General features: G+C 37.2%; 1 protein-coding gene across 1 annotated transcript in view; it reads left to right on the plus strand.

Moving 5' to 3' along the window:
- The window catches only part of TLL2 (tolloid like 2), a 67,574-nt gene extending 47,676 nt beyond the window's left edge, over positions 1 to 19,898 (plus strand). Inside the window, exons 4-20 of the mRNA XM_089486765.1 lie at positions 1,182 to 1,299; positions 2,545 to 2,723; positions 3,407 to 3,512; positions 6,941 to 7,065; positions 8,929 to 9,044; positions 9,707 to 9,809; positions 10,179 to 10,295; positions 10,457 to 10,602; positions 10,966 to 11,161; positions 12,275 to 12,400; positions 13,158 to 13,318; positions 13,692 to 13,872; positions 15,105 to 15,230; positions 15,625 to 15,752; positions 16,565 to 16,778; positions 18,568 to 18,818; positions 19,764 to 19,898. Coding sequence (XP_089342891.1) covers positions 1,182 to 1,299; positions 2,545 to 2,723; positions 3,407 to 3,512; positions 6,941 to 7,065; positions 8,929 to 9,044; positions 9,707 to 9,809; positions 10,179 to 10,295; positions 10,457 to 10,602; positions 10,966 to 11,161; positions 12,275 to 12,400; positions 13,158 to 13,318; positions 13,692 to 13,872; positions 15,105 to 15,230; positions 15,625 to 15,752; positions 16,565 to 16,778; positions 18,568 to 18,818; positions 19,764 to 19,898 — 2,528 coding nt within the window. The remainder of the gene's footprint in view (positions 1 to 1,181; positions 1,300 to 2,544; positions 2,724 to 3,406; positions 3,513 to 6,940; positions 7,066 to 8,928; positions 9,045 to 9,706; positions 9,810 to 10,178; positions 10,296 to 10,456; positions 10,603 to 10,965; positions 11,162 to 12,274; positions 12,401 to 13,157; positions 13,319 to 13,691; positions 13,873 to 15,104; positions 15,231 to 15,624; positions 15,753 to 16,564; positions 16,779 to 18,567; positions 18,819 to 19,763) is intronic.
- Positions 19,899 to 24,783: the final 4,885 nt, after the last annotated feature.

Below are 24,783 nucleotides of genomic sequence, written 5' to 3' on the forward strand. Positions count from 1 at the left end.
TTAAAAGGCATATTATGGGGAAGAGTGGCATATTGGGAGGTTTAAGGCATTTCAGGAGGCAGAGTGGCGTATAGAGGGTTAAAAAGGCATTTCTGGAGGCAGAGTGGCATTAAGGGGGTTAAAAGGCATTTCACAAAGCACCCTGCCTCCAGAAATGTCTTATGCCCCCCATTTAACACTCACCCCCCCCCGCCCCAGCCCCACTTACCGGTACAGTCTCCTGTCATGTAGCTGGGGCAGCGTGTAGACTCACGGTGCAGCCGGAAGGAGGCGTGGCCAGCAGCGGGGGTTGTCTGCGTGCATCGCGCAGACATTCCCCGGCTGTCAGAGATCAGAGTTCCCCGCGCCGGCGCTGGTGCCGGTGCCGCACCGGTGCGGGGAACTCCGATCTTTGACAGCCGGGGAAGGTCTGCGCGATGCACGCAGACAACCCCCGCTGCTAGCCACACCTTTTTCCGGCTGCAGTGGAACTTGTCTACGCGAATCGCGTAGACATCTACACGCTGCCCCACCTGCACACCGGGGACTCTGAAGTACCGGTAAGTGGGGCGCGGGGGTTGAGACAGGAGGATCCAGATCCCCTGCAGCTGCGGGGGATCTGGATCTTAGTCGTCTCATAGTCAGACTTTGAGGTCTGATTATAAGACGACCCCAATTATAAGACGAGGGGTATTTTTCAGAGCATTTGCTCTGAAAAAAACCTCATCTTATAATCGAGCAAATTCGGTAGTTTAAAGTGCCTTCAATTAACTAAATTACTACCTGAAGGAAACCTTATAACAAAATTACAATAACAATCAGCAATTTATGTATTTATGCATAACGACATAAAATGGTATCCCTTTGGTTAATATTCTACCCATTAAGTTAAGATTACTTAGTTTGTTAGTACACTTAAGTAGTGAGGATTATGTTAAGCATTCGTTTCTGGTGCAAAGTTGGGAAAGTGATCCTATCGCCATAGCAACTGCTTGAACTTTCTTGCTGACTGGATCATTCCATTGTTTGCTATGACAACAAAACCATTTTCAAATGTTGAACCAGAATCTCTTTTAATATGTAACTCCTTTTGTGTACAAAATCATTGAGTGTAGGGGATATTGCATATAATGATCAGGTGGGTTCATCACTTTTACCAACAGCTAAGCTTCCTCTCTATCTTCTTGTTGTGATATATCCAGGTTCTCAAAGAGCAATTTTTAAACAAGCAATGAGACATTGGGAAAAATACACTTGCGTAACATTTGTAGAAAGAACCGATGAGGAAAGTTTCATCGTATTTACTTACAGGACATGTGGGTAAGTTTGAAAGCTGGAAACGATTGCAACACATTTAACCCAAATATCATTCTTTATCTTAAAATGTACATGATAGATTTGTGTATACTATAGCAGTGGTCAAAGACTGGGACGGCAAGTATTTTCTCAGATGCATCGTGCTATGCCAAGTGAACGGAGCTTTCATTTTCCGCAGATCCTACATATTTCAGTTATTTCCACTAAATAAACCCATATAATGGCATTTAGAGATTAGACACACTACGTATATGTGCATTAGAACCACCATATGCAAATACCATGGGAGCTGCTGTTATCTGCCACATTTCTTGTTATAAGGACCTGTATAAGTATCAGTGATTATCTCTGACCTGTTTTTAAATTGCTGATTAGTGGTTGTTTCAGAAAAACTTTGTAATAGAGAGAGGTGAGCATAAGAGTGATAGCCTAAAATAGGAAATTGATGAGATAGTGACGGCTGTGCCACAGAATGCCATATATTGCAGCTTCTATGCTGCAGACTCTAAAACTAAATATCTCTAACACAATTACACTTATTAGAAAGGGGGAAAAAAGCAGAAGCTACTGGTAGTATTGATCAAAAAACAGTAATAGCAACAGTTTTAACCTTTTTGGTTTTAATACTTGGTTAGTGACATTACATTGGAATTATTTATATAGCGCCAGCAGATTCCAAGGTGATGTTACAAAAAGGCCCAGTGAAAGTAAATAAACAAATTAAATAACATTAACAGAAGTTAAACATACTGGGACAGAAGGAGAAGATGGCTCTGTTCTTGCAAGCTTACAATCTATGTAAAGTAAGAAAAAAACTAGACATTATATGAGGTAAAGAGGGCCCTGCTCAGATGCTTACAATCTAGAGGGCAGGCTTAACTGTGTTAAAACTAATATTCAATTCTACAGACTTATTTTGGTTTTGCTAAAATATTTCTGCCAAATAATGTTTATTTGGTTTATTGAAATAACTGCTTATAGTATAATAAGATGTAGAAACAAAATAACTAAAAAGATTCACAATATGTTACAAAATTGGACTAAAATTGATGTCAATTATTATTAAAATGTTTTGAATAGAAGTTGGATTTAGGTACATTTAGGTAGCCAGAATATGGTTGCTTTTTTTTTTTTTAAGAAAGAAAAAATTTTAATGGAAGTACACAGTGGGATAAAATACAGACAGAAGTAATGCGCAAGGCACTAAGTGTAGAGGATTGTTTATAATTGTTTTTAAAATCTTTTAAGCTGCTGTTCATATGTAGGTCGACGAGGAGGAGGTCCTCAGGCTATATCCATAGGCAAAAACTGCGATAAGTTTGGCATTGTGGTACATGAGTTGGGTCATGTTGTTGGATTTTGGCATGAGCACACTCGACCGGACAGAGATGAACATGTATCGATTATAAGAGAAAACATACAACAAGGTAAGATAACATAGTACTAAGGATAAACCAGGGAACAACCAAATCTATGTTTATTCATTAAACCTGTGTTAGCTTTTGCCTTAATTTCTGATGCTGTAATATTTGTCAGCAATGTGCTTAAAGATTTTCTCAGGGACAGCTGCCTATACCTTCTTTGGAAGGACTAGCCCAAATGAGAGTTTGAAGGGAAGTAGGGAGTGGGCAGTAGTGGGCAGAATCTGGGTGGAAAGGAACAGAGCTCCTCTGTCTGGACTTTAAAGAGACTGACTCAATGAACCAGTGTTTTATCTTAAGTCTCCGAGTTCACAGATGTGCCCATAAACCATACTAGTAATACATGTTTTTGGAAGTATTCACTAAATTATATGTTTTCAGGAGAGTTGAATATTTGATACGCATTGTCAGGGCAATAAGTGCTGATCTAACCTTTTATATCAGTGACTTGCACGAAATCTAGGACTAGTTTAGAACATCATGAAGAATCAACCCCGTAGCGTTGCCCTATTATAATGCTAGGGATTTGACACAAGTGGCCGGGGGCTGCATGATATTTGGGACATATATGACCAAATGTTATTGATAGGTATATTGATAATATTTTTCAGGACAACCATAATAAATGTAGAATTTTCTTCTGGTACTTTGTTCACAGACCCTATATTTACTGTGTGTTGTTATTACAGGTCAGGAATACAACTTCCTTAAAATGGAGCCAGGTGAAGTTAATTCTTTAGGAGAAACCTATGATTTTGACAGTATAATGCACTATGCCCGGAACACATTCTCAAGGTTGGATTCTAAGGTTATGTCTCTTCATTTTTCATAGTGTATACTTTTTATGCCCATAACCCAGTGTATCCTATTTGGTTATATGACATTATGTTAATCCATGTTTAGTTATACGCAGCCGTATTCAAACATTGTGAGCTGAAAAAATAGATAATTTAATAGATTATGGACAATCTCTTGTGTTTAGCTTCCTTGCCTGCTTCAGCTGTATATGGTTTAATTAAAATATCTTCCTCTCTGAAATTACTTTTATTTTTTGTGCTGATAGAGGGCAGAGACTGCAAAGTAAGCAACCATCCTATTAGAAAACTGTTGGGAATATCATGATTTGAGCAAACTGTCTTCTTTATAGCAACAGCTACAACTTTTTAATGGGACCATACTGTCTGGAAAAAAAAGTGTAATAAGTTAAAAGCTTATATCAGTTGTGGTGGGGGCAACCAGTTGGTCATTCTTTAAGCAAGTCATTGAAATAACCAATGAAAACCTTGTGGTATATCATCTTAGGTTGATAATTTAGAAAGTACAGTTGTGTCATATGCATTGATGATTTTCTGAAATAAAAGATACCAGGCTTAACCCCATGCTTACTATTTGATGTCCTAGTCACACAAAGGTCTGATGGATTCTGAAGAGCGTAAGTGAATCACTAACTGGATTGCAGTAAAAAGACTCAGATGGCCTTACTCTTATCTTTGACAAGCAGGGAAGTAACTTTACTAGGAGACGATCTGGACATTTGGCGATTAGACTTGATCTCTTAATAGGCTGGTTTGTAATATCTCCCCTGAATTTCAACTACTTATACAGCAGAAATCAGTTTTTAGAGAGTCCCAATGTGGAGTGCCATGATAAAATTTCATGTCCTAATGCTCTGCTCAAAAAAAGACTGACAAAGATCCCCAGTGTCATGATACAACTGGGGGCACTTGTGGCCCTGCTTTGGGTCAGGCTTAGGGCATTGGCCCCATAAACACACAATTGTTGCCAGGCGGTGCCTAAATAGAACCAGGTTTTGTGAAATAGCTTCAATATCCCAAAGTTTTATGTTTTATTGAGTTTTAATCTATATTCCTTGCTTTAATCACCTACTCACACACTGTTTTATAGGGATTTTGTCAATATTTATATAAGGGCTTAATGGTTTTTATTTTGCACAATAATGAGTAGAGTTTGTGATTCTGTAATAACAGGTTCCAAATCTATATGTATAGACAAACAAAATAGTTTTCCTGTACCAGCTGCACTAAGCTTGTAACTGTAAACTTGATCGTAATAAACATGGAAGTGAATAGTATAAAGTAAACTGATATATCAGACCAGCTGTAAGCTGGTATGGACCTTTATGAAGCACAAACTGAGATGAAACCAAATAAATGGCAAATACATGTGGCAAATTCTTAATGTTTTAAACAGAACAGAACAGAAGCAAATATAAACCTAATCTTTATTTGAACTAACAGATATTAGTGGCCACTGCCGAGCATACTCCACCTAGTGTTGCCCCATCTGTGACATTGAGAATGAGCTATTCATCACCCATCAAATTGAATGCTTCTACAAACTAAAGATATTAATCCTCCAACAGCTTGTAAAGAGATAAAAGAATAATCTCTCGGAATGACAACTATGTCAGACTTTTTCATGAAAGAAGCTTTGTTTAGAGGCAGATGTAATGTGGACGAATTAAAGGCATGAAAAAGAGTGAAAGCTGTATTGTGAAACTAAGTTTATTTTAGGCTTTACAATCTAGAACACTTTTTTCTATAATCCTTTAAAATCAGTTATGTGCATTATTTTGTACTTGCATATAGATTCCCATTTTGAATTTGCCAACCAAAACAAACCTTCCAATATATACAAATTAGCCTGGTCAATGTTTCACTGTCATGCATTGGAGTTCTGGGCTGGCTAGAAATTAGTGATACTTTTTTTTTCCTTTTTCGAAAGAGCCCATGGTTCAGTGATTAGCAACAAAGTGTTGCTACATTTTAGTTTTGAATGGGTTCTAGGTTTCAACATCTCTCAGCATGCCATTATATAGTCTCTTTAAATGGTAGCTAATGAGTCTCTAATTACCACACCACAAGATCTGCATCACAATGATCCCGTGTCACTGTTGCAAAATCACTCCCCTGAATAGACGTTAATGTCAAAGTGAAGGTAATTTTAAGTTGCTTTTTAAATATTTGATTAAGATTTTATATTTTTTATTTTTCTTAGTGCAATGGTTGAGATTCATTTCTCCAGGGCTGTGATCCCATGCCGTAATGTTTCATGTTTCAATGCTCTCCAGTAATCTTGTAAAGATGTTAATGGAACACGTGACTGTGTATGTTTAAACAGATTGCGAAACCTTCTAAAACATGGCAGTTCTGGACATGCCATAGCCTGATGTTTTTGTCCATATCTCTTGGTGTAAGACGTTATATATGTGAGCTAAGAAATGAAAGATTAGAGGACATGCCACCTTTCCCAAATCGTACCTCTTACAGTTTTGTGTACTAAATAAATAAACCCAGGTAATCAAATGAACAATACCTATACTTTATAAGCAATAGGAGCAGTCATGCCAAAGATCTACATGGTTTTTTTTTCCTCCCAGTTAATCTCATAACATTCTTTGTTGTTGATTGGTTCAGGCAGCCTGTGTTATGGTGGAGAGGGAGAAGAAAGGTAACTTGAGGACAGGAAATTAATTAGACATGCAAGTTCTGTTGTATTATGCCACAGATCTCAGTTCCTCTATGGTAAAAATATAAATGAAATATCTTCCAAACAAATACATCGATTGACAAAATGTACAAGTTTTGGTTTACTTATGCAAAAGCTGTGATGATGAATGTTTCCTCAATTGTTAAGGACTAAACGTAAAAGCCTGCAAAGCTAAGATCTGATTTGGTTTCTTGAGAAGACAATCAAAACCTTGTCACAATGGCCAGTAATGAGTACAAAGTGCCTTTGTGTTTTGAAACATCATTCATCGTTCTTCAAACATTCATCATTATCAGATCATGCTTGTTTAGAAGCGGCACATATTCTTCTGTCATATGATTAAAGATTAACCTCGGATCTGAAGCTTTTCAGTAGGCTTTAAACAATAGATTTCTAGTGTATTTTTGGAAATGGTAACTTTTTGTTCAATGAGACGAGGTAATTGTAAAAACAATGCATCGGTATATAAATATATTTGTTTGTGTTCATATATGCAATAGTAAAAAAAGTATGATGCCAAGTAAAACGAATATCGGGGTAAAGTATTTTGTAATGATGCAGGTCTGCCAGGCATGCAATAAGCACGATATTATAACATTATACCATGCTTTGGATATGTTACACACTAAACATGTTCTGTATGTATATATATAATATCAAAGGGTTTCCAGATTCTACCATGTTTAACACTTTTTATGTATGTATATGTACAGGGGTGTTTTCCTTGACACCATACTTCCTAGACGAATTGATGCCTCCGTCCGACCCACTATTGGTCAGCGCATACGGCTCAGCCAAGGAGACATTGCACAAGCAAAGAAACTCTATAAATGTCCAGGTAAATACACGTGTTCTACTAAGTGTTTTAAATGAACACCTTTTCTTTTTATTATATTTTGCGCTGCTAGTCTAATGAGTTATCTTCTACCCTGTACTACATAACATCAAAGTAAAAAGAGTTGCTATGAAGTATAGACTTTTTTTTATTTTATCCTTTAATGAACTATGAATCACAAATTTAAAACACACATAAGCAATGAAAAAGGTAAGAGAAAGCTCAAAAGCCAAAATGTGAAAATGCTAGCTATAACAAAATAAATTATGTTTCATATTGATAAATAACCAAAGATCATATGCAGAAATAGTTTGTAAATGTACATTTATTTGGTTATTGCGTTTTAAGAAATATATATAATATATAGATTTTTTGTGTACCTTAACAAAATACCACGCGTGTATAACATTGTTTTGTTGAAGTCATGTTATGACTTATTAACCCCAGAATGACTTAGCGATACCTAAGTTATGTTGCACAATAAAAGTGATATTAAGGCCATTAAATGTGAGCAGTCCCAAAATGTTTTAGTATAGTATAGTGTCATCTTTATAACGAAGCAACAAAAGATGATTTATACACAAGTAATCCAATAAGCATTATATAATCTGTCACCATGATATTGTTTACATATAAAACACAAGCATAGCAACACAGGCGTCATTAATCACCCATGTCAGAGACAAGCCAAGACTTACAATAATAAAAAAAAAAATAAAGAAATAATTCACTACCAAATGTTGTTCTGAGGCTCACCATTCTACAGGAGATTTTATGTAGTAGCGCTGATATCTTGGGCAGCATGCCATGAAATACAAATGTAACTTTAATTTACTGGCATGTTGAAACAAAGTGTAACAAGGCTAAATGGAAAAAGCACATTGTTAAGGGTGCTTACTTCTTAGAGCAAATCTTTCTAATATATATATATGAATTGCTCAATTTTTTTGATATTTTGAACCTGATTATACATAAAATTTGTAGAATATCATATGTTCTAATATTTTGTAATCTTTAAATTTATCAACATGCTTCTGTGCCTTTGTTTCTCAAAGACTATTCACTTACTTCCGAAGCCATGCATAATTTAAATACTTCATGCCAATCGATTTTTATTCAAGTAACATTGACTTTGAGTGAACACTTATAATCAATGGGCCTTTACATTTTTAAGATCGTGGGAAGTACTTCAATGTCAATCAGGAATGTTTACCCTTTGTAATGTGCATCAGTTTGGAATGTCATTCCCACCTAAGCATGCCGATCAAACTAATAAATTCAGCTAAAATCAGTGAAAACATTTGGAAGAATTTCTCTCAATCGTCAACTAGAGAGGTTATGTGGAAGGGCTATTGTTTAATTACCTAAATGTAGCGTTGTACATACACATCTAGATACTAGAACCCAGTCTAATAATGGTTTAGAAGTATAGTAATATAATAATATAAATATATATTTAGTTATGCATAGGAACCCAGACGCGCATGTGTCATTGGTTGGTTTATTATAGTATTTTGATAAACCCTCTTTACATAATACCAAATATATCTTCCAGAGTCTGTTTCAACCAAGAACAAAAAAAATGCATCCGAGTAAACTATGTCAAAGCTTGAGATTTTTTGTTTTTCTTGATTCCTGGGTAAAGCTGAAAGAATTTCTTAAAGAGAAAATATAGTTTTCAGTCGGGGTTGATGCATTATTGGACCAACATAGAAATGTACCTAAAGTTACCTACGCTTTTGGGACAGAACAAAAGACTACATACTCAAGGCTGGCTATACGAATACCCATTTGAGACATGGTTCTTATAACATCTTTACTGTTAACATTATTAATTGATTTATGTTTTTGTTTTGTTTTTCTAAGCATGTGGGGACACATTGCAGGACTCAAGTGGGAATTTTTCAGCCCCTGGCTACCCAAGTGGTTACCCCTCTTACACGCACTGTATCTGGAGAATATCTGTTACACCAGGAGAGAAGGTAAGAGCTTTGATCAAACCTCTAGACCTTCTTGTTTTTCAGTTTAAGAATCTGACTCTCCGAGACTCTGCGGCATCCATAAAACCAGCTTCTGTAAACATCATATTACTATAGTTTTTTTTATCTAAAGAAAGAACACATTAATTGTGCATGTCTTCTCCCTGCGAAAGGAGATTCAGTTGATCTATACGCAAATACTTCCACTATTTTTTCACTGGAGGACAAAGTGTACGTTGTAGTCATAAATTATCGAACTGTTGTTGTTGAATTCATATTTGTATGACTTGAAAATGTGCAAATTCATGGCCACCAAAGAATAGGAACGCGTGGCATATTCTTCCTAGGGAGACAGGTGTAACGTGGCGACAGCCCCTGGGCCACTTCCCTAGGGACCTGATTGTCATACTGAGAATGAAATCCCTATGCCCCCCATTTCCCTTGTTTAAGAATACAGAATGTTTGATGGGTATGAGTGTTATCACAGTGTTCTAAGTTAAATTGTTTAAACCCCAAATGTGTAAAAACCCCAAATAAATGTGCAAAAACATAACCCTCCAAAAGTACTCTTGCCTTCAGTACCATTTGGTCTGGGTCTAGGATCAGTCATGTACACATTAATGACTTATTAGACCACTGAATGTTATTTTATTTGAATTTTTTAGATTATTTTGAACTTCACAGCAATGGATCTATTTAAAAGTAGATTGTGTTGGTACGATTACATTGAAATTCGTGATGGTTATTGGAGAAAAGCACCCTTGCTAGGTAATTATATGCACACACCCTTTGTCATCATATGTAATCACCATTGGGTTACACAGGGCAAGAGATTGACTTATTGTGTCAGTCTGTGTACCTTCTTACGAAGACCTTGTATTGGACATATAACAAAACAATATTAAACATATGGATGTATTATGGGGGATAAAGTACTGGATCTTTCTATGCTGTTACTGTAAGCATTCATTCCAAAAATGTTGTCCATATTTGCTTATAGGAAAACATTTGCTTATAGGTCTTTCTGGGCACAAGTAGGTAGTACTGTAAATGTCAAGCTTCCCAGAACAAGAAAACTTGTAGGATTTATTTTTTAGTTAAAACCAATGAAAGCAATGTTTACATTGCTGTTTTTAGGCAGGTTGTGCGGTGATAGACTTCCAGAGCCAATCATTTCTTCAGACAGCAAACTATGGATTGAATTCCGAAGCAGCAGCAACATCCTGGGAAAGGGATTTTTTGCTGTCTATGAAGGTAGATACCAGATTACTACAGATTAAAAGGCCATCAATAATTATATACGTCTTATTTTCAAGTAGTATTAAAATCATTACATGTATTATAATTGTCTAATACCATAACTATTTAATCATATACAAGTTTCTACAACCTAATATTCTTTTTTTAATCTTGAGCTATATGCGGAGGAGAAATCAGAAAAGACTCTGGACAAATCCAGTCTCCAAATTACCCTGATGACTATAGACCATCTAAGGAGTGCATCTGGAAAATCACAGTTTTAGAGGGATTCCTAGTGGGTCTGTCTTTTCAAGCTTTTGAGGTAATGAATTTTAAAAAGAAACTTTCCGTTTGGAATTATGGACCAGATACCTAAGGATTATGTTGTAAATTTGGTCATGTCTTCTGAACTTTATTAAGTTTCTTGCGTTCTTTAAGTGACCAGCACACAGTCATAGAGACTGTGATGTTTACAAAAATATATCTGTTATGACAAAAGTTTCAAAGGACAAGGGATCTAACAAATATAAATTTCCACCAGATCTTAAATCCTTATATATTGAGATCATGACCACAAATTTATATTTTAATACTTTCCGTCCTATTAAGATACAAAATATTAACCTACATTATATTACCAGAACTTACCATTCATATCATGGTTTGTCAATTCTGCTGACCATAGATTGAAAGACACGACAATTGCGCATATGACTACCTGGAAGTCCGTGATGGAATTTCAGAAGCGAGTCCATTGATTGGTCATTTCTGTGGCTATGAAAAGCCTGAAGATATTAAATCTACCTCAAATAAACTGTGGATAAAATTTGTATCAGATGGGTCTATCAACAAAGCTGGATTTTCTGCCAACTTCTTTAAAGGTAATTAAATATTATTCCATTCAGTTTTTTTATGACCTAGTTATATTGATGTAAGATGACAAGCGCTCATGTCCTGATATGGGGCAGTTTAAGTGTGTTTTTTCCCCCACACCATTGTGTTTTTTGATTCATGCATGTGTAGAAGGTTTAACACTGTTAATTTAGAGATCTGGTGTATAGATAGGGACAGAAAGTCTGTCCTTCAGTAACCTCAACAGTACAGGCTTCTGTTTCTTCTATCTGGTAACAATGGGGTTATGGAAAACCGAAATAAAATCTTTATTGGAGAAAGTTCTACTTTGAGCGTTCAAATATTCTACAAGAATATAGTCTACATGGAAAATAAGTTGGAAACTCAGGATCTGTTGCTGTTCAGTCTTCCCATATACACATACATATATAGGGGATTGTTGGGGGAGTTATCATAGATCTGGGCAGCTCCTTGTTCTTCTCTGCTCATTTCATCAGGCCTTCGGCGGTGTCAGCAGTGATCATATGATGAGACATTCAAACAGCGTAGGTACTGGCATTGTCTTTGGACAGCCACTTTCTGCTTCAAAAAAGACCCTTAACACCTTTATGTGTATGTAATAAAAGTCCACAGGTATATCAAAGGATTACACTGAGAGGTGCCAACTTCTGCCATCCATGTAGAATGTTTTAATACTGTAAAAGAAAATGAAGTTGTTGTTAACATATATTATATTCCCCCCCCCAATTTCCCCAAATGATTTGAAAACACTGATTGAAAGAACATTATTTTAACCCTACCTGATGATATTACTTGTATAGGTGAGCCCTAGGTAGTGTTTTATTATTACACATAAACATGTTCAATATAATCTAAAGTATTCTTAATACTGTTCGCCAATTTATATGCTGTCACAGAGGAGGTTGCTTTTCTTTAATATATATTTAAGAGCCCAGCTCTATTAAAAAAGTACCACAACAAAACTGCAATATGACATCATAATAACACAAATATGGTTATTTGCCATTTTCAAACGCAATTCATTGAATTACATTTGACATTGCAAACATTTAGTTTACATGTTATACAGTCTTTATAATGTTGTAATTGTATCCTGCAATATTTGTCTAAATCTCCAAAAGAGATGGATGAATGTTCCATGCCGGATAATGGGGGATGTGCGCAGCGATGTGTAAACACCTTGGGAAGTTACAAATGTGTTTGTGAACCTGGATTTGAATTGACTGCAGATAAGAAACACTGTGAAGGTATGTAAGTTACTTCAATTTAAATCAATTTAAGTGGCCACATTTTTAGTGTATTTGGTCACCCATGGGCTTAAATATGATAGATGGAGAGTTGGTATATCAGTGAGACCAAACTAGCCAACTGTCTAGAACGCTAGCAAGGAAACTTTTTAAAGCCAGACCAAATGTAAAGCATTTTAACCCCTTCATGACAAAGCCCGTACATGTACAGGCTCACAATGCATTGTTTTTAATGGGTTTAAGGACAACCCATTGTCCTTAGAGGGTTAAAATTTGCCCAAGTGCCAAATTTGCCATAAAACACAAATGGTCTTTGAGCAGCAGTCAATGGGCTGATGGCTTAGATCTTCTTGACCAGGGATGTAGGAGTTGTGTGTAACTTCGCCTGATGCCAAGCAGTTTAATAAATGTTTAATTGAGGTGCCTGCGATCAAGGTGGAGTATCCAAAACTTGTGCCCTGTTTGCTGCCCTCGACCACTGGAGTATGTATGTTGTACATGTAATTCAGCTAAACTAATACTTTAGGATACTTCTAACTGAAACCTTTACAGCATGACTACGAAACTATATAAAGTATACACATTAAACATTAGATAATAAAGTGAGTAGAAAAAAAGGGATCAGTTGGTCAGGCTTTCCAATGTATAATGCTGACCTGGTCAAAATATAGGATTTATTTTTATGACTTATGGTTTCCTGGGTTTCTCTGTACTATACAATTCCTAAATTCCAATTTATATTTCTTCTTCCCTGAAGCTGCGTGTGGAGGATATATTACAAAGTTGAATGGGACGGTAACAAGCCCTGGCTGGCCAAAGGAATACCCCACTAATAAAAACTGCGTGTGGCAACTGGTAGCCCCAGCACAGTACAGAATATCTCTGCAGTTTGAAGTCTTTGAGCTAGAAGGCAATGATGTAAGTACTCAAAACTTAATTAATTTATTGACAAATAGTTTTCAAATTCTGCTTTGAACTTAATCATAATCAAATCTATGAAATGATTCACCATGCTTGTGACAATAAAAAAAATCTTGTTTAGACCTTGCTTTAGGTAACCCAGGGAGTTGACTCCCCAAATTTAAGAGGGTGCCACAGGTATAGCCCTGAGGGTGCTTTCTGCCTGGGCAGCCATTTCGTCTAGGGCCAGCCCTGTTTACTATTCCCCATTGGGCAAATTGAGGCATTTCTCTAAAATAATATATTTTATTAGAATATTACAAAATAGTTTTTAAATATTTTTTTAGCAAAATATTGGTGTTCATATTAACTTATCAGGCCTCTCATTAAGGTGTGTAAGTACGATTATGTGGAAATTCGCAGCGGATTATCATCAGAATCCAAACTTCATGGAAGATTTTGTGGTTTAGAAAAACCTGAAGTCATCACTTCTCAAGGCAATAGTATAAGACTGGAATTCAAATCAGACAACACCGTATCCAAGAGAGGGTTTAAGGTTAACTTTTTCTCGGGTAAGTGAGATACATCTAGCAAACTGTATGGAGTTATTACGTTTGGAGGTGAGCTTGCAGGATAGTTGTAGTTTCACCTAACAGGCCCTACAATGCAGTATGGAGAGGCAATCTCTGTAAACCTCTACAGTACAGCAAGAAGAGCTTGATTGGCAGTGTATTATGATGTATATATAAAAATGGCAGGAATTATATTAAATGTACAATTGAATAAAATGTAATAAACATAAGAAATATGTAAAATTCAACATTGGTTGTACATATAAATATCAGATAGAATAATAATAAAACACACGTATGAATTGTTTCCTCCTTACATTTGTTAAAACTCCATTTGGTGGAAATCAATGAACCTGACGCGTTTCGCCGTCTAGATGCGGCTTCTTCAGAGGTATGAAACAATTGTAACTGGATAAATCCTGCCAATACAAGTGGAATAAAATCACTTTGTGGTTTAAAAAAGGGCAGAGTTGGTTCTAAAATTGAACCAAAACATCTGCTTGCTTTTTTTAAATTTAAAACAGTAATAACGGATCAAATTTCATAACAACAATGGTGGTCTGTCTTTTCCTAATGAAGTAAATAAATACAAAATTTGCAATACATACATATGGAAAGCTTTTTTGGTTACATTCAATTATTATACATTTGCTCTGTTTCCATTGCTTCTGTTGTCTCTGGTGCTCCGCTTGGCTCTCTTGGCAGTGTTCTCCCGGCCTGGTGTAGTTCCCGCAAGATAGCCATATCACACACCCTTTCCCTCGATTAGAGGAATGTCCTATTAGGATAGGATGTCCATGTGGCGTGTGCCGAGGCTCTGCCGTGTTGCGGAAATATTACACCAGGCCAGAGTAATGAAGCCTGAGCCACGGAATAAGGAAGCTTTTTCCGGCTGCATTATTCTGATCTGGTGTAGTCCTTCCACAACAGGACAGAGCCTAGTTGCACACCACGGGGACAGACTCTCCCCATTTCTCCAATCTGCTCTGCCCTACTACAGGACTGCAGCCCTGGATAATGGTGCAAAGAGCTAGACATGTGGAACACAAGAGAAGACATAAGAAGAAAGCTGAGACCTACTAAGCTTCAAAGAGATTGACACCTCAAAATAAAAATCTTCAATTATTAAATTCACGTCAGCCCTTGGACACAATTAAAATGACTGCATAGAGCATTCCCTCTTCCTAAATGATTGCCTAATCCCTAAGTGAACCCATACTTTGTCTTTACAGATAAGGATGAATGCTCTAAAGATAATGGTGGCTGTCAACATGAGTGTATCAATACATTTGGTAGCTATGTATGTCAGTGCAAAAATGGATTCACGCTTCATGAAAATGCACACGACTGTAAAGAAGGTATCAGCTTTAAATCAGAATTTCCATTACTTTGTACATTTGCTTGTGGAAAAAGTACACAGATATATCAATTTTTGTCAGATGTATTGACCCTGAGGGGGTCATCCAGTCCGGCTTTACTAAGAGAGCTATTTTTGCTGCGATATTCTGTTTTTTACTGGCTGTATTCATCAGATAAGAGTATTTATGTTTATGTATTTTAAAACACAGGGTGATGATAGTAATAATAATCTATTTATACCTCATACTTTATCCTAATTACTATGCAATATCCAGTATAATATACACTTGGGTATAAGACATAACCTTAAAGGATGGCATTTTTCTAATCACCCAGTTAGTGCATCAACCTCATGAATAGGCTTTCTAAATCTAAATGATCTTTATTTTCTAGCTGGATGTGAACACAAACTTCTAAGTGCAGAAGGAACAATTTCAAGTCCTAACTGGCCAGATAAATACCCAAGCCGGAAAGAGTGCACATGGGACATCACCGCAACTGCTGGTCACAGAGTCAAACTCGTAAGTACTTTCTTATATCCTAACAAAGAAAATAATTTTACTGGGTTTTGTGAAACCTTTTGAGTGCAAGTGTTTTAAGCAATTCCATATATATATATATATATATATATATATATATATATATTTATTATATACATACATACATACATACACTCACTGGCCACTTTATTAGGTGAACTTGCTAGTACCGGGTTGGACCCTATTTTGCCTTCATAATTGCCTTCATTCCAAGTTGCTGGAAACATTCCTTAGAAATGTTGGTACATATGGACATGATGACATCACGCAGTTGCTGCAGATTTGTCAGCTGCACATCCATGATGGAAATCTCCCGTTCTACCACATCCCAAGGGTGCTTTATTGGACTGAGATCTGCTGACTGTGGAGGCCATTGGAGTACAGTGAACTCATTGTTCAAGAAACCAGTTTGAGATGATGTGCGCTTTGTGATATGGTGCATTATCTTGCTGGAGGTAGCCATCAGAAGACGGGTACACTGTGGTCATAAAGGGTAACAAATCTTGGTCACTGGATAAACTATAAATCATTTCATCCTAAATTCACAGAATAATTAAGCATTCAGGTTGTTTTTTTAACCGCATTATAGAGTTTTCACTTTATTCCATATATGCTGTTAAATTTGAACAGCTACATAGCTGCTGGTGTATTCAATAAAATGGTTTATCAGTCATAGACGTCTCATAGACTTTGTTTATCAACATTGTGTTTGATTATTTTTTTTATTAACTATTTTTACACATATCATGTGATTTTTGTTATATTCCCTCATTAAGAAGATTTGATCTTTATAGGTGTTCAATGATTTTGAAATAGAACAGCATCAAGAATGTGCATATGATCACCTAGAAATGTATGATGGACCCAGCAGTAAATTCCCTATTCTTGGACGTTTCTGCGGCAGTAAAACTCCTGGTCCAGTGGTCGCAACAACCAACAATATGTTTTTGCGTTTCTATTCTGATGCTTCTGTTCAAAGGAAAGGATTTCAGGCAAAGTATAGTACAGGTATGTGGATTCCATTATTGCTTAGAGGAAAATTATCTGACTCTAGCCCAGATGTGTTTTCAGTAGCCAGATAAAAAGAATCACTTTATATGAGCACAGAATCTCCTGGAAGAACAAATTAATGAGTTTATCAACCTGTTGATCTTCTGTCAAGAGAGGATGCCTAATTATCATAGTTATCTTTATAGAAGATCCAAGCCAAGAGTTTTCTAAAGTGGTCATCAAAGGGTCACTCCAGCCATTCTATGCACATTAATGCATATAACTGTGTGGTCCCTTTAAATTTTCATATTGTCTCTTTTGCAAATGATGCAGAATCCCCCCCATAGGCATTTACCCCCAGGCTGAACGCCTCACAGGAGATGTGTTCAGCTGAACACATCTCCTTGCATGTGATATATTTACCTGCAGCTCCAGCGCTGGTTTGGGGAATGCTGCTGGGTAATTTTTGTTCAAGATTTAAAATGTCTCCGCTTGTAGGCCTCTGCGTTGGGACTGTTATTGTATCAATAATTGACTATAATAAATTAGATATCTTCTAATACATTTTAAAGGATATAAAGCTCAGACCATTTTCAAGATTTCATGACCTTTAAAATTGTATCATTTCATTAATTTGTTCTACTATCATTCTAACAGTGTTCAAAAAATTAGTAAAAACTACTTTAGTTTATTTTAAGCAACCTGCAAGTTTCATTTACAGTTCAGTCTCTCTTGTGAGTTGAAATCAAATATAAATTGAAAGCGAAATCTATTTTTTGATCAGAATGTGGCTGTCCTTTGAATTTATCCCAGAGGGAAAAATCATCATTCCATGGGAGGCTTCTTCTCCAACCTGTCAGTCTTCTTATACTCTAGGGCCTGAAAACATTCTCACTTGGACATTGTGGAATTGAAGTCCTATTCATTCCCATAGAAAAGTGTCTAGGCTACAAAACATTAAAAACATATGTAATGCCTATTTTACTTTTAATTTGTATTTCTTTAGTGGACTTCAGAAAAATGTTTCCACCTCTTAATGGAACAGTCTGATTATCAAAATCCACACCTGCCTCCCCATGCACTGCAAATTTTATCTGTTAGCCGGAATGCAGAGCTACATAGTTTTGCCAGATTAAGCTTTGTTTATCTTATTGACAGGGCCGGCCCGACAATGGAGCCGAGTGGGGCAACCGCTCCAGGCGGCACTTTTGAAGGGGCGGCACCTTGCCGCCCCAAGCCCCTTTTTTTTTTTTTTTTTTTTTAAAGAGAAAGAGAGAGAAAGGGGCGCCGAGTGGTTTTCGCTTACCAAGATGTCAGTACCCGCTCGGCGCCCCTCTCTCTCTCCTCTGCTCAGCATTACAAGCCGGCACCGAGACCGAACAGGGAGACTCGACGCAGGACTGCTGAAAGGTAAGTACAAGGGGGGGGGGGGTAGATAATGGGGGGGGTGGCAGGGACGGAGGGAGAGGAAGGGTAGATTAGGGGGGGCGGCATTTTAAAATTCGCCCCAGGCGGCATTTTGCCTTGGGCCGGCCCTGCTTTTTGATGTCTGAAAAAAAATTGGACCTGACTGACCAACTGATCTGAGGAAGCAGGGCTTCACCTGGAGACTCCAGGTCACACTCATAAGGTGCCCAGGTGTCTGTTCAAACAAATTTGCAACATAATGTGATAATCATCCCAAAAAAGAAGATCTGCAAAAAACACTTGCTCAGGTGTTACCTAGCTAGATAAATGGAACTTTATGTAAACCTGCAAAAAACAGCACTATAAACATTGATATTTCTTTTTTTTATTACATTTTGAGAATGTGGAGGGCGGCTAAAGGCGGAAATTCAGACAAAGGATCTTTATTCACACTCCCAGTTTGGTGATAACAATTACCCAGTACAGTCTAACTGTGAGTGGGTCATAGTAGCGGAGGACGGATATGGCGTTGAATTAATTTTCCAGACTTTTGAGATAGAAGAAGAAGCAGACTGTGGTTACGATTACATGGAAATCTATGATGGATATGACAGCACTGCTCCAAGACTTGGGAGATATTGTGGATCTGGGGTAGGCTTTTTGTTTACTTTCTGGCTATCATGTTTTTTGTGTACAGTTTTGACCATATCACCCAAATTAGACTGCAGTTATTTCATCTGGTGTAAATTCACTTCCATACATAAAAGATAAATTACCGTATTTGTTCAATTATAAGACAACCCTGATTATAAGACGACCCCCCCCAAATTTGAATATGAATTTAGGAAAAAGCCTGACTATAAGACTAAATAAAAGTTTTACTAGTAAATATTAATTAATTTTTTCATATTTAGTAAAAACTATGATTGAAAAAATTTTTTTTTTTGGTTTTATTTCCGTTTATTTGCCAACCTGCCCCCAGATATGCCTTATATGCCACTCTGCCCCTCTGAAATGCCTTATACCCCCTATATGCCACTCTGCCCTCCACATATGCCTTATACACCCATATATGCCACTCTGCCTCCCTGACATGCATTTTAACCCCCTATTTGCCACTCTCCCCTCAGATATGCCTTATACACCCCAATATGCCACTTTGCCTCCCTGATATGCTTATTAACCCCCTATATGCCACTCTGCCTCCAGAAAACCATTGACCCCCCCATGCCACTCTTACCCCCCCCCCCCCCGACTTACCACTGCATCCCTTTACTTGTGACCCATGCTTCAGACTCCCTGATGTCTAGTGGGGCAGCTGTAGGAGATCTGTGGGATGCAGACCTCCACTGCTGCTGGCGAGTACCTCTGCCGGGGCTTCTATGACTGGGCGCCGGCATCACATGACCTGGCAGGGACCTCCATTATTTAAAATATTGCACCAAATTAAATTTTAAAATGAAGAAAACCCTCTGAATTTCATCTAAACCAAAAGGTGAATAAAGGAAATTTTTTGACTAAAACGGATATGCCAAAAACTAATTGATTTTGCTCCCTGTGCACAAGTCTAATAAATACGTTTCTTTCCATTTTTAGCCTCCTGAAGAAATATATTCAGCTGGGGATTCCCTTATGATTCGTTTTCATACGGATGACACAATCAACAAGAAGGGTTTCCATGGGCGATACATTAGCACCAAATTTCAGGATGCCCTTCACATGCGGAAATGATTATAATCCTCATGATTTTTTATATATATTTTTATGTTGGGTATCAGCCGTTTTGGATCTCAGAGACTGATCTGAAAGCTGTACATGTCTCCATGATTGGTTTGTGTGCAGTCCATGACATGCACCCAAATATGGATCCATACTTGGAATGCCAAGGGGTAAATGTCACTGCTCAAAGGACCAAATAATTTTGAATTAAAGCTTACCTACAATCTCAATGTGGTTATTCAGCGAAGTGTCGATTATCGTACCTTATGGACCCAGCTAAAGTCGCAAATCTTTCTTGAAAAGGAGTTTTATTAGTTCTTATTTATGCCCCTGAGAGCACAGCTCTTTTAGGATGGCCTTCCTACGGTATGCAAGAGTTCTTAATGTATTTTAGACCAAAATCAAACCAACTGACACTTTAAAACTATGTAATTGTTGATCCCTATATATTGAGAATGTGTAGAAATTGGTATCTAAATGTACTTTCTCAGCATAACATTAGAATTTGTAAAACATCTAAACATTAGAAAGCTGTAGTTTTGAAATCTAAATCCAATCTAGAAGGTGTTTGGCATGGCCCAAATGATTGACAGTTATAACAGCACTAAAGATATGCTGGAATTTCATCCGTATTCTAAAATAGCCTAATAGCCAGTACTGACGCCACTCCTACATGTCAGCACATTTATCCGTAAAAGGCTCTGCAGTTAAAATTCAGTTTTGTAATTTATTTTTTATTTTTAGAAAATATTGAAATTGCTAAATTTTCAGATGTCCGCCTCCTTCTTCTGGTGTACAAATACAAATTGACCTTTTTTTGTTTAGCTAAGAAGACAACCTGTCAAAATATATTGACCAAAGTTTGGTGAGGTGACACATTCACTAGCCTGAGCTCTCGTATAAACAAAATGCTCTTTCCCGACCTCGCCATTAAGTTTAAGTCACTCAGCATTGATTCTCGAGTACATACACAAGTGCAGGCGGTGGGTTATTTAGACCTAGGAATGCTGGTCCAAAGGTGGCTACCAATGTTCCATCGAATTAGGGGAGGGGGAAACAATATATGCCTTGTAACTAGTCTGTTTATGCTATGGAGGCCTATGTCTGTCAATCACAGCCTCCATAGCGCTGTGTACTTAACACCACTGCCCTGGATGAGGGCTAAGGCAACTTAAATATGTAATCGGGCAGGTTTTATTTTTTAAATGAGCACATATAAACACCTTTTATTATTGTAAAAAGATCTTGTAGAAGAGTTGTCACCCCCACAGAGACACTAAAACTAAACTAACATTGATTATTATTGAATAAAATAATAAAAAAAAATGGGTAATAAACAAATATCATCATAAAATGTCTTTATATTTGTATTGCTGTGGTCTTTATTTTGTGTCCCAGTCATTGGCGGAAGTATAAAATACTATTTAAGATACATTAAGCTCCAGCTATATGGATTTAACCAAGTAAATTGGTATTGCATCATATGGAAAACTCTTTTTTATGTAGCTCTGTTGTTTGTTCCGTGACATAGTTTTCCTATACTGCCCTCTACTGGTTAAACCTCAATAGTCTCCTTGAAACTCTCATGTCTACTGTACTGTATGGTTCACCAGTATGTTCCATTTGTTTTGTTACTTAAATGCTTTTTTAGTATTGTTTTGTACTTTTAAGTTATGTAGAGAACATTACCTGCCGATTGTAAATACAATGTTTTAAACGACCTTATATTAGCCTGTGCAATATGTAAGACTAATTCAGATTTCCAAGTAGTTTCTAGACATGCTGTGGCCATTTTATTTATTGGCTTTACTGCCTAATGTAAGTTAGGTATGTATGGAATCTGTACTTAACAAAAGGAGATATTTTAGACAGCTGATTTCCATTGTCAAATAAAAAATATGTATTTTTACGATATTAAAATGTTTTTTATTTCTTGACTGAAGTGCTGTCTCTCTCTTAAGGGGAATTATAACAACATTTTTGCAACATAACTATGTAAATACTGGACATATCATTAACATAACTTTTATTAAAAAAATAATGTAACCCACTGAAGTTACTTAAATATATTCTACTAAATAATAGTGTGGTGGATTATAGCCCCTTGAATCCCTGACATGGTAGACAGGTACAGAATTATCCTGACTATGCAAAGTTTGAAAAGTGGTCTTATAACCATAGCAACCAATAAAATAGACAGCAAATGACATTTACTCTAGTTGCTATGGTCGTAGGAACAGTTACCAAATTTTGCACCAGTTTGACTTTTTATGCAGTCTTTAGCTCTGTCGTTAAGTGAAGTTGTAGGCCAGGATGTAAAGTGAAATTGGGGTAGCTGACTTAATGGAGCCTTCAATTTGATGCTTTTGGCTCCTATGTACTGTATAGAATTTAGTATGTAATCCCATATACTGTAGTTATGTTATTATTTTGACAAAAGAACTTTACCGTTGTAGTGAAATAAATAATACTACAAATGTATTACATTGGAACATTGTAAAATGTTCTGTTTGCTTAAAACAAGGGGAACTGTGTTTATTAAAATGGGCTATAGTTTGTGCGAAATCAGTTTATTTGTTTTGAATATAAATAGTTTACAGGAAATTGTTTATTTTACAACATGGCCAAAATTAGTTGTCTGGTCTGAAATCCTCTACTTTTTCCTTCCAATCAACAACTGCTAATTTAACAAAAATGTTAGCAATATATTAATAGTGACATGTAATAATCTACATCATGGGATACCTCTGAGAGCACCATCCTCTATCTTGAACACCAAGATGGCATTTTGTTTTATCGTTGGTGTCCCAAATTGCTACATGTGTGGTCAGGCAACTGTGGGTTTACATAGCTGCTCACAGTCAACAAGCACATGATTTGGAAACGGAGAATAATTACATGACTATTGTACTATCTGTAGTTAATTGCCTTAACCATTTGGCAGCTTAGAAGTAGAATCACACAATATGATGATAGATAAGAGCCCATTTGGCAAATCAAGTCTGTAGATTTCTGTAGAACTGCTGTAAGGCTAGGTTTCCACTTGGTTTTTTTTAGCTAAAAACGCCCATAAAAACGCCAATAGCGCCACCTGGCGTTTTTTTTGTGAAAAAACGCAGCAGCCAGATGTTAGCTGTTCTTCAATAGGAAATCGCAGAATGCCATATCCACTTGGCGTTTTTTTGTTTGGCGTTTTTTCAGTCCTCTTTGGCGTTTTTCTGCTTTTTTGGGCTCTGTGGCAGTTTTTCAAAATCGCAGCATGTTGACACTCTGGCGTTTTTTGCAAGGAAATCTTGGCGTTTTTCTCCAATAGAAGTCTATGGGAGAGAAAAAACGCCATGAAAAAGCCATGTGGGTTTATTGCCTTGGCGTTTTTTATGGCGTTTTTTCCACAGTTACAATGCAGAGGATGGACCCAGTATCTGTGTGTCCTACGAGAAATAGGCTGGAAACAAACAGTTTCACACAAAACAAAGTTCATATTGAATTCTACACAATTTGGAACAAACATGCCATTACAAACAAACATACGCGACGCATCAACGGGATCCTGCCTGCCAAAAGCAACAGCAAACAATTTGCACCATCATTTGGGGCCAATCTTCCTAGAGGAGCAGACATTCGGAATAAAGCAGGCCTTACAAACCACAGAAAAGTGACAAAAGGGTCCGCCGGGGCGTTTAAGTAGAACTCTACCAAGTAAATGACATCAGGGGGCAGATACTTGCCATTTATCCTAATCCCTTTTAGCTGGGTGAAACTTCTAACTTGTAAAGGCTGGAAAAACTGCCTAAAGTCAAAAAAAGCAATTTCCACAGAAAGGCTAAAACGCCAGAAAAAACTCCAGAAAAAAACGCCAAAACGCAGGAAAATGCAGTGGCAGTTTTCTTAGCGTTTTTCATCAAGAAAAAAAACGCAGGACAAAAACCCAAGTGGAAACCTAGCCAAAGACCTCAAAACCTTGATCTATGCCTCATGCCTCCCAACAGTCCCTTATTGCATGATTTTACCACTCTATTCTTATGTCTGATTTGGGACAGCAATCCTGTGACCCTGATTTAATTATCCGGTGTCTGGGACATTCCATACCAACAGTGGGTTTGTATCTCAATCTGCAGTAAGAAAAATTGTGTGTTGTTTTGTCCTTTTTTAGTGGGTAAAGTTAGTTAATGGTAGGGCTTGTAATCAATTAGCTGTGCTGCTCTATATAAATTAAGTGGCTACACTCGCAGAGCTTGCTCATAGTAAGGGCTTGCATTTCTCTAGGTGACTTACTTTCTGTAAGTGGATGGTTTGTGCACTACAGCAGTTAGTCCAAACCAAGAGGTGTAAGGCAAAACTTAATTGTTTCAATTTTGTAAGGACTCACATCTCTCCATAAAGTATGAGCAAGCTTGGAGATCTCACTCAGTGCATGTCATGCCATATGTATGCATGTTTGGAAGAGCTGTTCCTGGGTCCATATAGCTGTGGCAAGTGTGAACAACTGGCCTCTCTGGAAGCTCAAATTGGAGCTCTGAAGAGCCATATTGAAACATTGAGACAGTGACCAGAGATTAGATGGGCCCCCAAAAATGAGGGGCAGTCACAAATGAGTCAGGCACATATTTGGGTGACAGACATGGTTGCAGTGGAGGAGAAAAGAGGAAGATAGAAGCTAGTCCCAAAAATATTTGCCCATTTAAGTCACTATGTTGGTGATGCAGACTCAGACATGGGACTGCCATGTGCTACACCGGAAATACAGAAGTTAAGGATTGGGACGCTAAATGCATGGCTGATGTATTGGCATAAGAAGGGGGGCTTTGGTTTTTAAGATCACTGGGCTGATTTTGCTTTGGAGTACAATTTAGAGTCAGGATGGATTGCACCTGAATGCACGTGGGTACAATGCGCT

This window comes from Sceloporus occidentalis, unplaced genomic scaffold, assembly GCF_023333645.1.
Source record: "Sceloporus occidentalis isolate IW3139 unplaced genomic scaffold, rSceOcc1.0.p SCAF_30, whole genome shotgun sequence".
Lineage (NCBI taxonomy): Eukaryota > Metazoa > Chordata > Lepidosauria > Squamata > Phrynosomatidae > Sceloporus > Sceloporus occidentalis.